This window comes from Globicephala melas, chromosome 2 (genome assembly GCF_963455315.2).
Source record: "Globicephala melas chromosome 2, mGloMel1.2, whole genome shotgun sequence".
NCBI lineage: Eukaryota > Metazoa > Chordata > Mammalia > Artiodactyla > Delphinidae > Globicephala > Globicephala melas.
Genome location: NC_083315.2, coordinates 81054356 through 81069716, shown reverse-complemented (window position 1 = coordinate 81069716; position 15361 = coordinate 81054356). Strand labels below are relative to the sequence as shown.

Genomic DNA, 15361 nt, shown 5'->3' with positions numbered 1-15361 from the left:
GTACACCCAAAAGGGTCTTCTTCGGTCCACTCTTTAACAACTGCAGCTTTAGAGCAGTGTATTTCAAACATCAAAATTGTCCCATCCTAAGCCGGTATACACTTTTATGTATAAAATTGAAATAAATAATTCACAAAACAATACTGATTACTAAGATGCAGTCTGAGATTTCCTATTCTTTTATTCTATTTCAGCTTGTTTTTAATGCTGACAGGTGGTGCATCCACTAAATTGATTTCGTGATTTACGAATGGGTTGCAGCTTGCAGCTAGAGAAACACTATTCAGAGGGTTCCATTGGCTTGTTTATTTTTTCGGGAAAAAGTTTAATTTTGCTAGGAAATGTGGCTATACTTGTACCTTGTAAAATCTGACAGTAATAGAATTTTCATAATAGGTCAGTGCTAGATAAACCCTCTTGCTTTACAGAAGCTCAAAGAAATGAAGTGACTTGCACATGTTAAACAACTAGATCGTTTTTAGGAAGCTTAAATTTTTAGTTGTCAAAAATGTACATCCTGGGGCTTCCCTGGTGGTACAGTGGTTAAGAATCCGCCTGCCAAAACATGGGACACGGGTTCGAGCCCTGGTCTGGGAAGATCCCACATGCCTCGGAGCAACTAAGCCCGTGCGCCACAACTACTGAGCCTGCACTCTAGAGCCTGTGAGCCACAACTGCTGAGCCCACATGCCACAACTACTGAAGCCTGTGCACCTAGAGCCTGTGCTCCACAACAAGAGATGCCACTGCAGTGAGAAGCCCGCACACCGCAACAAAGAGTAGCCCCCGCTCACCTCAACTAGAGAAAGCTCATGCAGCAACAAAGACCCAATGCAGCCAAAAATAAATAAAATTTTTTTTAAAAATGTACATCCTGTGTTAAGATCTTACCTGATTAGCCCAGGTAAGGGTTGGTTGGTTGGTTGGTTTGTTTTCAATATGAGGGTTTTGATCTTGGACAAGCAACAGTATATTTTTAGTTTGGAGGTTATGAGATATATTTTTGTTGCAAATGGGAGTGACTGACAGGGTTCAAATGGATAAGAAGTGGGACTGAGTATGTTATCCTAGAGCTATTGTGTATAAAGTGGATGATGTAAGAGTAGGTAGATGGGATCATGTTAAAACTTTCTGGAATACTGGAAAAACATGTATTCTATTTGATTGTGATTCAGTTTCATTTTCATTTGGAATACTATCCTTGAAAAGTGCATTGAGGACTTCCCTGGTGGCACAGTGGTTAAGAATCCGCCTGCCAATGCAGGGGACACAGGTTCGATCCCTGGGCCAGGAAGATCCCACATGCATGGAGCAACTAAGCCCATGCACCACAACTACTAAGCCTGTGCTCTAGAGCCCACAAGCCACAACTACTGAGCCCACACGCCTAGAGCCTGTGCTCTGCAACAAGAGAAGCCACCGCAATGAGAAGCCTGTGCACTGCAACGAAGAGTAGCCCCCGCTCACCGCAACTAGAGAAAGCCTGCACGTAGCAACAAAGACCCAACACAGCCAAAAAAAAAAAAAAAAAGCATTGATTAAATCTTAACAAATTGAATTACAGTGAGGCCTGCTGAATCACCCTAACCATATTCTTGACTAGCAGAATTAATGTGTTTATCCCATAGGAATAGTGCAAAACAAATAACTTCTGGTTCTTTGTTTTTGCTATACTTTGTGCTGACCACTGCTCTTCAAGTTGTCTTTCTTCAGACAGGATATAATACATTCAAATAGATTTCAACTAAATCAATCACAATCATTTTCTGGTACTGCTTGCTTGAGGTTACACCCAGATCACTATCATTGATGTTTAGAGTGTTAAAATCACCTTTTCATTTACTACCAGAGATGGAGAAGTTTATCCTATTGGGTTTGTGTTTTACTAATTTAACTTTGGGTATTAAGATAATCTCTTGCTTTGCTCTCAGGGATGGAGAATTTCATGTTAAGTGTGTAACTGGATAAAACATCTCCAGGGTAGCTTTATCATTTTTCCCAGTTTTTGAGAGTTTGTCTTTTTCCCATGTTCTGCCTTCATAAGATCCTCAAAATAGTGATCAATACCCCCAGTCAAAAAACAAAGATTCAACTAGGTTGATTAACACAATAGAGTATAACACGACACAATTAGTGTACAAACACTTTTATAAGGTAACTAAATATCTTTAAAATGTCTGAAATCTATGCTTACACCAAGTTTTAAAACAGGAATATGTGTTTTAAAAATTTGTATAACATCTTGGGGGCTTCCCTGGTGGCGCAATGGTTGACAGGCCGCCTGCCAATGCAGGGGACACAGGTTCGTGCCCCGGTCCGGGAAGATCCCACATGCCGCGGAGCGCCTGGGCCCGTGAGCCATGGCCGCTGAGCTTGCGCGTCTGGAGCCTGTGCTCCACAACGGGAGAGGCCACAACAGTGAGGGGCCCGCGTACCGCAAAACAAAACAAAAAAATTGTATAACATAAAGACTTAGAGGAAAAACAACAGCTTGATTAAACAATACATTAACTGCAAATTCACTCCATTTATGGTAAACTGCTACTCCATGGGAGGATCATGTGGCTTATTTCTGAGTACTTTGTGGAAGGAGCTAGCTTTTAGAAGGGGCAGATTGATCTGAACTAAAGAGAAGGAGAAGTCCCGAGGTCTTTCTCTACAGCAGTAAGTGAACAACGGGGCAGCTCATTTCTTGGAAGATGCAGAGCATTCAATTATCTGCCTTAACTGAGTCCCTGCAATGGGTGCTATAGGGATATAAAAATAATAGCAAACATGATTTTTTTTCATATATACAGAAGAGCCTGGGAGAAATGAAACAAATCTCTAAAACATCTGAAGAATTAAAGTTTTAGAAATAAATTATAAACTATATTCACGTGCTGAAGAATGGGAAACAGAAAATGATTAATATCCCTGGAAGTTAGTCAGGAAAGGTTTCTTAGTACTATGGTCTGAATGTTTGTGTCCCCCAAAGTTCATGTTGAAATCCTAATGCTCAAGTGATGGTATTAGGAGGTGGGACCTTTAGGAGGTGATTAGGTAATTTAAAAAGGATTAGTAGTCTTATTTTTAAAAGACCCCACAGAACTCTTCAGCCCTTTCTACCATGTGAGGACACAGTGAGAAGTCTCTGGCTATGAACCAGGAAGAGGGCTCTCACCAGAATGCAATCATGTTGGCTATTTGATCTTGGACCTCTCAGCCTCCAGAACTGTGAGAAATAAATTTCTGTTATTTATAAGCTACCCAGTCTTGGTATTTTGTTATTAATAGTGAGAATAGACTAAGACAGACAGAATGATTCAAGCTAGAATAATGAAGTAATGGGAGGAAACCCAGTTATCGGGACATAAAATTGAGCGGAACTTAAAATTCAACCAAGCAAGACTTCAGTTAGTTTATCAAATCTATTCCTTGATTCACGTGAAGTTCCAGAACACTGGTGATAAAGAGATTATTCTAAACACTTGTAGAGAGAAAAATCAGCTGACATATAGAGGATCTGGAATTTAATGACATTCCACAATTCTGAAAGTTATAAAACAATGGAGAATTGCTTACGAAGTCCTGAAAGAAAATAATCCATTCTAGAATCTTATTCTCCCCAAGCTATCATTTAGTACTAGGGAAGAATAATGAGATTCAGTGGAAGCCAGCCTGTATGTAAGCAGTCCAACAGTCCTGAGGCTGCCATGCTGTGAAGAAGCCCAACTAGCCCATGCAGACAAACTACATAGAGATGTATGACCAGCCCTCAGCTTCTGTAGACCTCCTGCAGTTCCAGCTCCAGTCTGCAGGCCACCAGTGCCCAGCTGAGCCTTTCCTGCATTCCTATCTCACAGAAACCAGGAGATAATAAATAAGTGTTGTGGAAGAGTGCCACTAAGTTTTGAGGTTGTTTGTTACACAGCAATAGCAATTGGAAGAGTTATTCAAAAATTGTACAATTGATGAATGTGGTCCACCAAAAAAGAAGGACTAAACCAAGGAATAGAAAAGGTTTAGAGGCAGGAAACCCAAGATTGGCCACAGGGAGAAGGATACCAAGATGATAGTTAGGCCTGCAGGCCTAGAGGGATGCTGGTCCAGATTGCAACAAGAGGACAGAAGTCTCCGTGAGAGAACAGACTGAGATGGAAACAAAACTAATAGACTACCTGATACATTCACTCATCCGATGAGGATTTAAGTGCCTTCTCTGTGCCAGAAGCTATTCTAGGCACTGGAGATACAACAGAGAACAAAATAGACCAAGTGTCTTTTCTCAGAAGCTTGCATTTTGGTGGAAGATGGACAAGAAAAGACAGAAATATACATCTCACAATACAATTTCAGCTGTTTTTCAAAATGATAGCACAGCCTTTTGCCAATCTTTTTCTTCTCAGTATCATTAATCTAACTCACTTTTATAAGATTCAAATGTCAACTCCAAAGAACTAGTGAATAACTGTTCCCTATGCAAACGAGAGTTTGGACAGGCAAATATGAACTTGGAAAATGTCCCAGTATACTTCCTATGAAAATTGGCACTTGTGTTGAGAAAAATGAACAAGAAAGATAGTGAGTCACTAACTATTTCTTAGTACTGAAGCTAAGGTTGTCCTTTTGAAACCTTTTCTCTTGAATCTAGGGTTAGGTTTAGGCACTGGCTTCCTTGAATAGGTAGGATTTAGGTTCCTCCCGGAAGTTTAAGGGTTACCAGGAAGCCGTGTCCTTAAAAGACCTAAGCCGCAGACCAGATGAGATCGGTGCACACGGCACTAGAAAAGCCGGAACATCAGCTACTGGGGGAAGGAATTAGAAGGAACAAAGAAAGGAGGACACAAGTGGGGGAGGGGGCGTTGTGGGTGTGGATGTTAGTACAGGCCGCTGAATAAGTAAAGTGATCTGCAGCAAGGATACCAAAGAAACTGGAAATGAGCAGGATGAGGAAGGAGAGAAAAGAAGGAAAAATATATTAATGAGACAAAGGGAAAGGAGGAATCATCTACAAGAGAAAAGCATGAAAAAAACATTTTTTAAAAAAGAACATAATAAAATAGTACTAAAGGTAGGGGGGAATGTTGAAACAAAAATGAGAAAACACTCCAACAATATAACCAAAGAGAGAAAAAAGGAGATTTACAGGCTCCCGTGCCAACCAATATTTTTACAAATCAGAAGGAATCACTAAAACAGATTCGGCAAACACAAAACACAAAAGATAACTGAACATTTCACTTTACAGTAAAACTGCTCATTACATCTCTTCACTAGATTTCCTTACTCAACTGGTTGTTTTAGCACCATGTGAAAACACAACATAAATGCAGGGATATCATCTCACCATAGGGTGGGAACCCTACATGCAGGCAGTTTCTGGCCCTCAGTTTATTTCATCTAATCCAGAGAAGGATTACCAAAAGGAGGTACACTGTATTTCATGCTTACAATTGCAAAAGAGCATTATGGTGTTAAACCCCTTAACAGTAATATGGCAAAAGGCCACAAGGTGGTGATGGTATACCCTGAAGAGACCTCCTTCTGCAAAATGAGACACACACACCCACATATACCCTCACCAATTTTTCCTTAACAAAAAATTGACTTGGGGTGTGAAGGAGAGATTTGAAAAACACTAACTTTAGATAGTAATCAAAACACTTCTTATAAAAATATTTAGAAATATCCATTTGTTTTCTCTTTTTTCCCAATTAAAAAAAGAGCAGTATTTTTAAGACTGGCAAACATTAAGGAAATATTTTTCAGCTATAAGCACTCTGATTTTTATGTATCTACTGATAAAATGATACATTTAAATAAAGTAACTGGTACCTTCTGGGGAAATTTAGATTTTTTTTCTTGGGTTTCATAATATGAAATTTCCCTAAAGAGTCCAGTGAAGATTTCATTTCTTTGACTGCAATTTATTTCGTTACTCATTAAGGAAATGACAGGTAGGGTTAATCCCATACCTTAAATGGGTGCGACTATGTAAGGTTAATAATGGTTCATATAGAGACTTCCTGGTGGCGCAGTGGTTGGGAATCTGCCTGCCAGTGCAGGGGACAGGGGTTTGAGCCCTGGTCTGGGAAGATCCCACATGCCGCAGAGCAGCTAAGCCCATGCGCCACAACTACTGAGCCTGCACTCTAGAGATCCCGAGCCATAACTACTGAGCCCACGTGCCACAACTACTGAAGGCCACATACCTAGAGCCTGTGCTCCACAACAAGAGAAGCCACCATGATGAGAAGCCCGCGCACTGCAACAAAGAGTAGCGCCTGCCGCAGCTAGAGAAAGCCCACACGCAGCAACGAAGACCCAAAGCAGCCAAAAACAAATTAATTAATTAATTTAAAAAAATGATTCATATATATGTATGGATACATTTAACTTTCCAACATGCAAACACACATGTATATGTTATATTTTTTATCTGCTACTTAACCTGCTACTTAACACAGAAACAAAATTTGGATGGGGGAATAGGGTAGAATCCTGGGCCTAAAATCCCAAAGAAGTAATTAAATGGAAAATAACCTAAAGGTTATTTAAGAGCCATAAGATTTTATTTCCAAAAACAATATTAGTCATTAGAAAAAAAATTTTTTTCTATTTAGCATCAAGTAAATTCTTAAAAAAAAAAAACTTAAGTACTAAATACTGACCTGAAGCTAATAATATGTACAAAAATGTCATAAAAATATTCTTACCTTTGACTCTGTAGTTCTTCCATATCAAAGAATTTATCTTAGGAAAATAAGAGATTCACCTGAAGATTTTCAAGGGTGTTTGTTATAACATTGTTTATAGAAATGAGAAATACTGTAAACACCATAGTAAGAAATTGATCAAATAAATTATCAGACATTTATAAACTGAAATACTATGCAATCATTTAAATTATGTTTTTCAGGGCATTGTCATACACCAGTGAAGGGAGTATAAAAATAAGAAACCGTTTAAAGGGACTTTGGTATCATCTATCTAAATTGTGGAATACTCTTTGATTCAACATCTCCTGCCTAGAAATTTATCCCAAGAAAATAATTTGACAAATATACAGATATATATGGACAAAATATTCACTGAAACTTTGTTTATAATAGCCAGAAATTGGAACCAATCAAAACACCCATCAGTGGAGAATTGTTCAAATAAATTATAATGCAGTCACAGAGTGAAGTGCTAAGTAGCAAGGATTAGGTAGATGAATGTGTTTTGAAGTAGAGGGGCATAATATATTGTTGGATTGCCAAAGCCAATGGGAAAATTGGATGTTTTCTACAGTATGGAGGTGTCTCAAAAAAAATTAAAATAAAACTACCATATGATCCAGCAATTCCACTTCTGGGTGTGTATCTGAAGGAAGTGAAATCACTATCTCAAAGAGATATCTGTACCCCCATATTCATTGCATTGTATTTACAATAGCCAAGACATGGAAACAACCTAAGTGTTCATCAATGGATGAATGGATAAAGAAAACGTGGAAAAATGCACAATGGAATATTATTTAGCTATAAAAAATAAGCAAATCCTGCTATAGACAACATGGATGAAACTTGAGGGCATTATGCAAGTGAGGTAAGACAGACAGAGAAAGATAAATACTGTGTGATCTTCCTTATATGTGGAATCTAAAAAAACCCTGAACTCATAGAGAGTAGATTGATGGTTGCCAGGGTTGGGGGTGAGGGGACACAGCAAGGAGAGAGTGGGTGAGAATGGTCAAAAGTACAAAATTCCACTTGTTAAGTCCTGAGTATGTAATGTACCCCCCATGGTGACCACAGTTAACAATACCATATTGTGGGCTTCCCTGGTGGTGCAGTGGTTGAGATGCAGGGACACGGGTTCATGCCCTGGTCTGGGAAGATCCCACATGCCGCAGAGCGGCTGGGTCCGTAAGCCATGGCCGCTGAGCCTGTGCATCCGGAGCCTGTGCTCTGAAACAGGAGAGGCCACAACAGGGAGAGGTCTGCGTACCGCAAAAAAAAAAAAACAAAAAACAACCAATACCATATTGTATATTTCAAAACTGCAAAGATTGCAAATCTTAAGTGTGCTTACCATACACACACACACACAAATTGTAACTATTTGAGGTGATGGATGTGTTAACTAATATTATTGTGGTAGTCATTTTGCAATATACACATGTACCAAATTACTGCTTTATACAGTTTAAAGTTACACGTTATATATTAATTATATATCAATAAAGCTGGGGGGAAAAAGAAAATTGGATGTTTTCTATGTTTATGTAAATATATATTTAAATATACAGAAAATGTCTAGGAGGATATAGCATAGTGATGTTCTGGTAAAAGTTTAACAACCAGTTTTCCAGGGGGAAAAAATAATCATTGATAGGTGGTGTTTGCCGATCTCCACAGCGTAAGTACTCCTGCCATGGCTGATTTCAAGCTCTTGATGTACGCACACAATTAGCTTAATGAGCCAGTGTGAGCAGACTCCAGCACATCTCTATACCCCTCGGAGGTGAGATTATGAGAAGACTTTCATGTTCTACCTTACTTACTTCTGTGTTTGTTTGCATTTTTTACAACAAAATTGCACCACTGTTGTAATCCACACAAAAATGAATAAAAATGCCAATTTGACAAAACAAAGATTTTTAAAAGAATATTTAAAGACATGGGAGGATGTTTATGACACTGCCAAGTAAAAATTGTATGTTTCAGAGAAGTATCCTGTATTACCTCAATTTCATTTATGTGCATTCCTTTGCACAGGAAAACGTCTGAAAGAAAATACGCCAAAATGTACATGGTGGTTATGGCTGAGTGATGGGGTTCTGGGTGATTTTATTCTTTGTTTTACTTTTCAATATTTTCCATGTTTTCTACAAATGCTTTTATAATTATATAATGCTTTCATAATCACAAAAGACATCATTATATATAAAATACATAACCCTGCTGTCACTGCTTAGAAAGCAATTTCTTCCCTTTGGGATTGTTATTACTACAATCAGAGCATGTGACTAACTTAAAATGTGGATAAATGGAATCTTTCATCTTTTTCCCTCTCTCAAAGCTAAAAGGAGTAGTTAGTTTTTATTTATGTGGCCCAAGATCTGGAAATATATATATATATATCCTAACTCTTAATAGAAAAATTTCCCAATCTCTTACTTTGTCAGTTACTGCCATAGCCATTACCCTAATTTTTTTTGCCCACATTATTGTAACAGCCATTAGCTTCTCTCTTTCTCTCTCTCTCTCTCTCTCTCTCTCTCTCTGTTTCCATTTCTCCCCTAAGTCCAGTCCATACTGTAATTAGAACAGAGTAGGGAGATCTACATACATGTTGCCGTAAGATTAATCATCTTACAATATGATTTTCCTTTTCATTTTGCTCAAAAGTCTTTAATGACAGGTGGCAAAAGAATATTTACAGCATATCCCATTTCTGTAATAATTATATAAGCAAGATTACCATATGTACAGAAAAAAATCTGGAAGAATATATGTCAAGTTGATAGCAAAGCTTTTCTCCAGGAGTAGTGGAATTATAGGGATATATTTACATTCTAATTTTTATATCACTGAAATGTTTTAAGAAAAGCCTAGATTACTTTCATACTGCAAAAAGAAATAACAGTGGGGATGCAATTCTTGATGAATTATCACTGCCCAGAGGATGAAATCTAAACTCCTCTCCTTTTGTCCAAATGCCGGCCTTCAAAATCCACCTATTCAATAAAACCCACCCAATTTACTCTATACCCCTCACAGGTTACTCACTTTTCTGAATTTCTACAGCACTTCCTGTCTTTGGTATTTATCTTTGTACTTTAGCACACATTGGGTCATAACATTATGTAAACTGTTTCTTAATTAATTTACAGATACTTGAGGGTGGAGTTTATGTTTATTCTTTATGTCCCCCCAAAGTCTCTAAACAATGTTAGAGGCACAGTGGATGGTCCCTAAATGTTTATTAAATTGTTTTGAAACCCAACATCTAAGTAATTGAAAAGGGTATGAAAAGTTGTTTTCTTAGGGACACCCACAGGAAAAAATCTGTCAGGAAGAAAAGAAAGAACAAAATGGGATATATACATACATATAGGCTAAATAAGGGGAGCAGTAAAAAGAAAATATAGAAACATTTGAGATATAGGATACTGTATTAGTTTCCTGTAACTGCTGTAACAAATTACCACACAGCCTGATGGCTTAAAACAACAGAAATTTATCCTTTCACATTGCTGGAGGCCAGAAGTTCATCAGTTTCACTGGGTTGAATAAAGATGCCAGCAGGGCTGTGCTCCCTCCAGAGACAGTAGGACAACATGTTTCTTGCCTCTTACAGCTTCTAGTGGCTGCTGGCACCTCTTGGCTTGTGGCCACATCACTCCAGTCTCTGCCTCCATAGTCATATTGCCTTCTCTCCTATGTGTCACATCTCCTGTTATCCTATTCTAAGGATGCATGGAATTGCATTTAGGTCCCGCTCAGATAATCCAGAATAATCTCCCCATTTTAAAATCCTCAGTCATACCTGCAAAGTCTTGGAATTTTTTGGTTGTTTGTTTGTTTGCCATACAAGGTAATATCCACAGAGTCCGGGGATTAGGACATGGACATTTTGGGGGAGCCATAACTCAGCCTACCACAGACACCTGTCAGAAGGAGTTCTCTTTCTAAGCAGGAAAGCTCTTCATGGTCCCCAACCCTTCTTTCTCTACTCAGTTCTTCCAATTTCAAGGCATGACATAGAGAGAGAGTCTTAAAATTCATTAAACTTCCAACTCTAAAAACTTGGTGCAATAGCTATCAGGCCACTAGGGATAAACAGAGGTCTAAAAGCAGTAAGAACTTGCAGGAGAAGAACACTAAAAGTCCGTATTTTTGGCTTCTGAACACAACAAGCTTAGAAGTGACGGCCCAGTGAAGTCAAGCACTCTAAGACTAATTTGGTGAAATCATTCATTGCACATCTACAGTATGCTATCATCTCCTACAAAAGAAGGATACAAAAGACTTGGAAGACAACTCCAAGTCAAAGAGTTTACAATCTAATGATTGGCCTTGCAATAAACAGTTAAATGGAGAAAAAAATATGACAAAGCAGCCTAGATTTTTGATACTGCCCTACTTCGGAACAGATTATGAGAATCCAGGCTAAGACCAACACAAAAGAAGCAGGTCGGTCTCCTACTGTAGTTACATAATTCCTGTGGGGAGTGAGGAATTGAGGCCATCTCTCTGCAGGTGAAAATATGATTTTATTCACTATGCAAAGTAATGCATATGTTCTAGGACAATGTCAATATTTAATAATTTCAAAAGTCAAAATGGTGTACCATTTGGGCAGGACAAAAATATAGGCTTGCATAGGCAAATATGAATTTGCTTTGAGATTAGATTGTACCTCTTGGTATACTAATACAACCTATTGCATCATATTGGAAAAAGATAAACACATTAACTTTCTTGTCCTTTGGATGGTAAAACTAAATATCATTCTCTTCTATGAGGGAAAAAATTTAGGTCTCATGCCAGAAAAAACTACTAGGGAGTTTAATTGTTTTGAAGAGTATACTATGTAAAAAGAAAAATTAATATAAAGTATAGAAACCTTGATTATGTTTCAGTCCAACAAACATGTGTAGTCTCTACTATGTGCAAGGCCTCCAGGGAGAAAATAAATGAAAAAGAATGGTACCTGTACCTAAGGAACAAGTTTCCTGTCTCCCAGCAATGATAATATGTCAGAACAGGATCTATGTCATAAATACATACAAAGTTCTGTTGGGGTCCAGAGGTGGGGATATTTACAAAGACTTTGGTAGGAGGTAGCACATGAAGTGTACTTTGCAGGATGTAGGGCTTTGACCTTTGGAGAAGCCATGAGATGACAGACCAGGCAGAAGCACCAGCATGAATAAAGGCTCACACGTAGAACAGCCGAGGGCATATTTGAAGAATAGCAAATAATCCATTCTTATTGGGATCTGGAGATACCTTTGAAGTATCTTCCTATGGGAAAAAGTCTAGGAAATTTAGAGGCAACTGAGGTTCTATTTAAACTGACCTAGCAAGATTAACAGTTTTGATAGGAAGAGAAAAAAAGGAAACAGGGAAAAGAAATTGGAAGTATTAAAGCAAGATACCCTTTTTCTAAATATGCACAACCATATCTATATTATCCCAAAAACCCCACTGAAAAGAATGGTGAGCAACCTGTTGTGTATTGACCTGTGTGAGCCATCTTGTTCTGGTAGAGGAGATGGTGGCCATCACAGATAAGGAATGGGCTGAGCAGGCAGCTTTGGCTCTTTTGGCAAACATGAATTTAACAGACATGACGTCAGAAATAAATCTAGTCAGAAAAAAGAAAAAGAAAAAAAGAAATAAATCGAGCCCCAAACCAAACTGGAAGTGAATATCAGAAAAATGATTCTATTAAAAATGAACTTTAGGGAATTCCCTGGTGGCCCAGTGGTTAGGACTCCATGCATTCACTGCTGAGGGTGCAGTTCAACCTCCGGTCGGGGAACTAAGATCCCACAAGCCACGCGGCATGGCCAAAAAATAAATAAATAGAATAAAACTTTAAAAAAATGAACTTCAAAGAATGAATTAATGGTCTGCCACTTCTTCCTCTACCTTCCCATCCTCTTCCCTCTCCTTTCTGTACAAATCAGGCCAAAAGCCAATTCATGGAGCCAAGCAAGGTTGGTGTCCTTGGTGGGGGTGTGGAACTGTGGTGGCTGAAAGGTGTGAGGAGGGCATCTGGGTAAAAGGTCAGCCAGGTGCAGGTGTCAAAGCCCAAGACAGGTGAGAAGGGCATCTGTGTGGAGGGTGGCCTGACTGGGATGAGGAGCGTGTCCCCCCCACGGAGAGGGAGACCGGTGTGGTATCCTGAGCATAGTGAGAATGGAGTCCCTGCAGAGGGTTAGCCTGTGGTTGCCAGGCGTTGGAACCCAATGAGGGTAAGATAGCTATCCACATGGGGAAGGGGGAAGGGAGAGGAAGAAAGGAGGCCTAGTGTGGGTGCAGAGATCAAGCTGGGTAAGGAGGCCATCCATTGAAGGAAGGCCATCTGGCACAGGGTGTCAGAGTCAGACCAGGGTGAGGAAGGTGACTGTGCAGGGGATGGTCCAGCTTGGGGCATTGGAGCCCAAGCAAGCCCAAGCATTGGAGCCCAAGGCAGAGCAGCAGCCCAGTGCAAGGTGAGGAGGTATCCACACAGGGGGAAGGGGTAATCACAGGAGATTATTTATGCACAGAAGGATTGATGAAATATAATAGTCATACTAAGGATAATGGGAGTTACATTTGTTACTGGTAGAGATGGTAGTTACATATATGAATAATGAAAAAACTAGAATGAACTAGTTGGTATTGGATTGAAATTGGAGGTATCAGCGTGAACTCATGATTTTGAATATATATAGATATAGAAATATAGATGTAAAATGTGTTTGTGTAAACATAAATGTAAATTTATATACATAAATACATATATACATATACATACATATATTTCATATATTCCCTAGATCTGTCTGCTGAAAGGGCCTAAGAACAGTTGATACCTCAATAGCAATGAGCACATCTAACGCCAAGATCTTAGTTTCTGAATGCCATTCTCTGCCAGAAGGAACCAGAGCTCCTTGGAGAAATGGCTGATTCCAGGGCTGGAGCAGGAAAAGTACAAAATAAGCTTGGACTATCTCATGCAGCAAGCAAGGAAGTGCAAAAGAATGATGGAGTTATGTTAAGAGAATAAAGAAGCCAACTTGAAGAGGCTCCCAGTGACCAAATGTGGAACAGTCTAAGTGTCAAAATAACGACAGTCATGGGTTACTGTCCACTGAATAAAATAGGAATTCCTTGGCTAATAAATTTTAAAAAGAATAACTAGGAAGTATTATGAAGAATGGGATATTTACATAGCCTCAAAGTACTTCCCCACAAAATACTTAATTACAAGGCAGATGCCACCTTAATCAAGTTAGCATCACCAGTGACACGACAAACTGAAGTCATGTGCCACCTAATAGGATACAGTGAGAACATGGCATCACTTCTCTAATCGTTCCACCAAAGATAACCTATATTTAGTCATCACAAAACCTCAGACAAACCCAGACTGAGGGACATTCTACAAAAATAAGTGGCCGTAATCTTAAAGAGTATCAAGGTCATGAAAGTAAAGCAAAGACTAGGGAACCGTTCAAAATTGAAGACTGAAGAGACAGCTAAATACAACGCACAATTTCTGGGCAGAGGACATTACTGTGACCATTGACAAAATTTGAATGGGGTATGAGGATCATACAGTAACATATCAATGTTAAATTCCTGATTTCGATATTGTACTGGGGTTATCTAGATGAATATTCACTAGTAAAATATACATACTAAAAGTATTTGTGATAACAGGGCATTTTCACAGTTCAGGCTCTGCAGGAAGAAGACTCTGAGTCAGAGTTTAGTGTCCAGGATGTTTATCAGGGAGTGCCTTTGGGATCGACACCTGTGGAATAGAAGAGAAGGAAGCAGGCTTAGACGGAAGGAAAAGCAGGCTGCATATAAGGAAAGCCCAGTAGCCTGAACTGACCCCATGAGGAGCTTTGGGGCTGAAACGGTCCTTCAGCATTGTGCCAAACCAGGCTGAAATGGCTGGGCTTTAAAACCACGCCTTGATCAGTTAATGGATGTAAGCTGTCTCCAAAGGGGTGTGAGCTCTGATAAGGCAGCTCTCTGCTGCCAAAAGCCTAAAGGCTGTCTGACAGTGCCCCAAGTAGCTGGGACAAGAAGTCCCTCTGCAAAGGGAAATCTCAGTGGGTCATCTCCACGTTCGTTCTCTGTGCGGCTCCCGGATCTAATTGTTCATACGCATTGAGGAGTAGCTTCTTCAGGTTTCTGATGAGCCTCTCCTCCTGGGGAAACTTAGAAGAGGAAGGCTTGTAGGACAAACAAACGATAGCCCTCTCTGCTGCAGCTGGTCTTGGGGCTGCAATTGAAACTTACAGCCTCCTTTCTCAACCATCCTTTCTAAATTCCTCTCATTCTCAGCTACCACTCCTCTTGGCCTCAGTGACTTATGGCGTCATGATCTAGATTCACATCCCAGAGAGGTCTGGGTTCCTGGTCGCCAGGTCCTTGCTGCATTATCCATTTACTATTGCAACTAGGCAAGAGAATAACAAGAGGCACACAAGTAGATCATGCGAGTGCTAAAACAGTCTTCCCTACCCTTATCGTATAACAACAGACCTAAGTCCTTCTGATGATCAGGGTTAATACCCCTGCTAAGATGATTCCTCTACTTCCAGCCCACTCATCCCTGGATACTAGGAGCCCAAAGTGCCCAGCAGAAGTTTAAGCTA

The 15361-nt window shown here is 39.5% G+C and overlaps 1 protein-coding gene across 11 annotated transcripts in view; it reads right to left on the bottom strand.

The window, feature by feature from the left end:
* The window catches only part of LEO1 (LEO1 homolog, Paf1/RNA polymerase II complex component), an 81699-nt gene that overhangs the window by 49815 nt on the left and 16523 nt on the right, over positions 1-15361 (bottom strand). For 5 of the 11 annotated variants that reach the window (XM_060294248.2, XM_060294245.1, XM_070044920.1 and 2 more), the window contains 4 exons: positions 12204-14505; positions 7792-7934; positions 6699-6735; positions 6195-6275 (listed from right to left, as the gene is read on the bottom strand). In XM_060294248.2, the coding sequence (XP_060150231.1) occupies positions 6195-6275; positions 6699-6735; positions 7792-7934; positions 12204-12231 (289 nt within the window). In that variant the 5' untranslated portion in view covers positions 12232-14505. Of the gene's footprint in view, positions 1-6194; positions 6276-6698; positions 6736-7791; positions 7967-12203; positions 14506-15361 lie in introns of all 11 variants that reach the window. The other 6 variants (XM_060294246.1, XM_060294255.2, XM_060294254.2 and 3 more) reach the window with 6 other exon arrangements.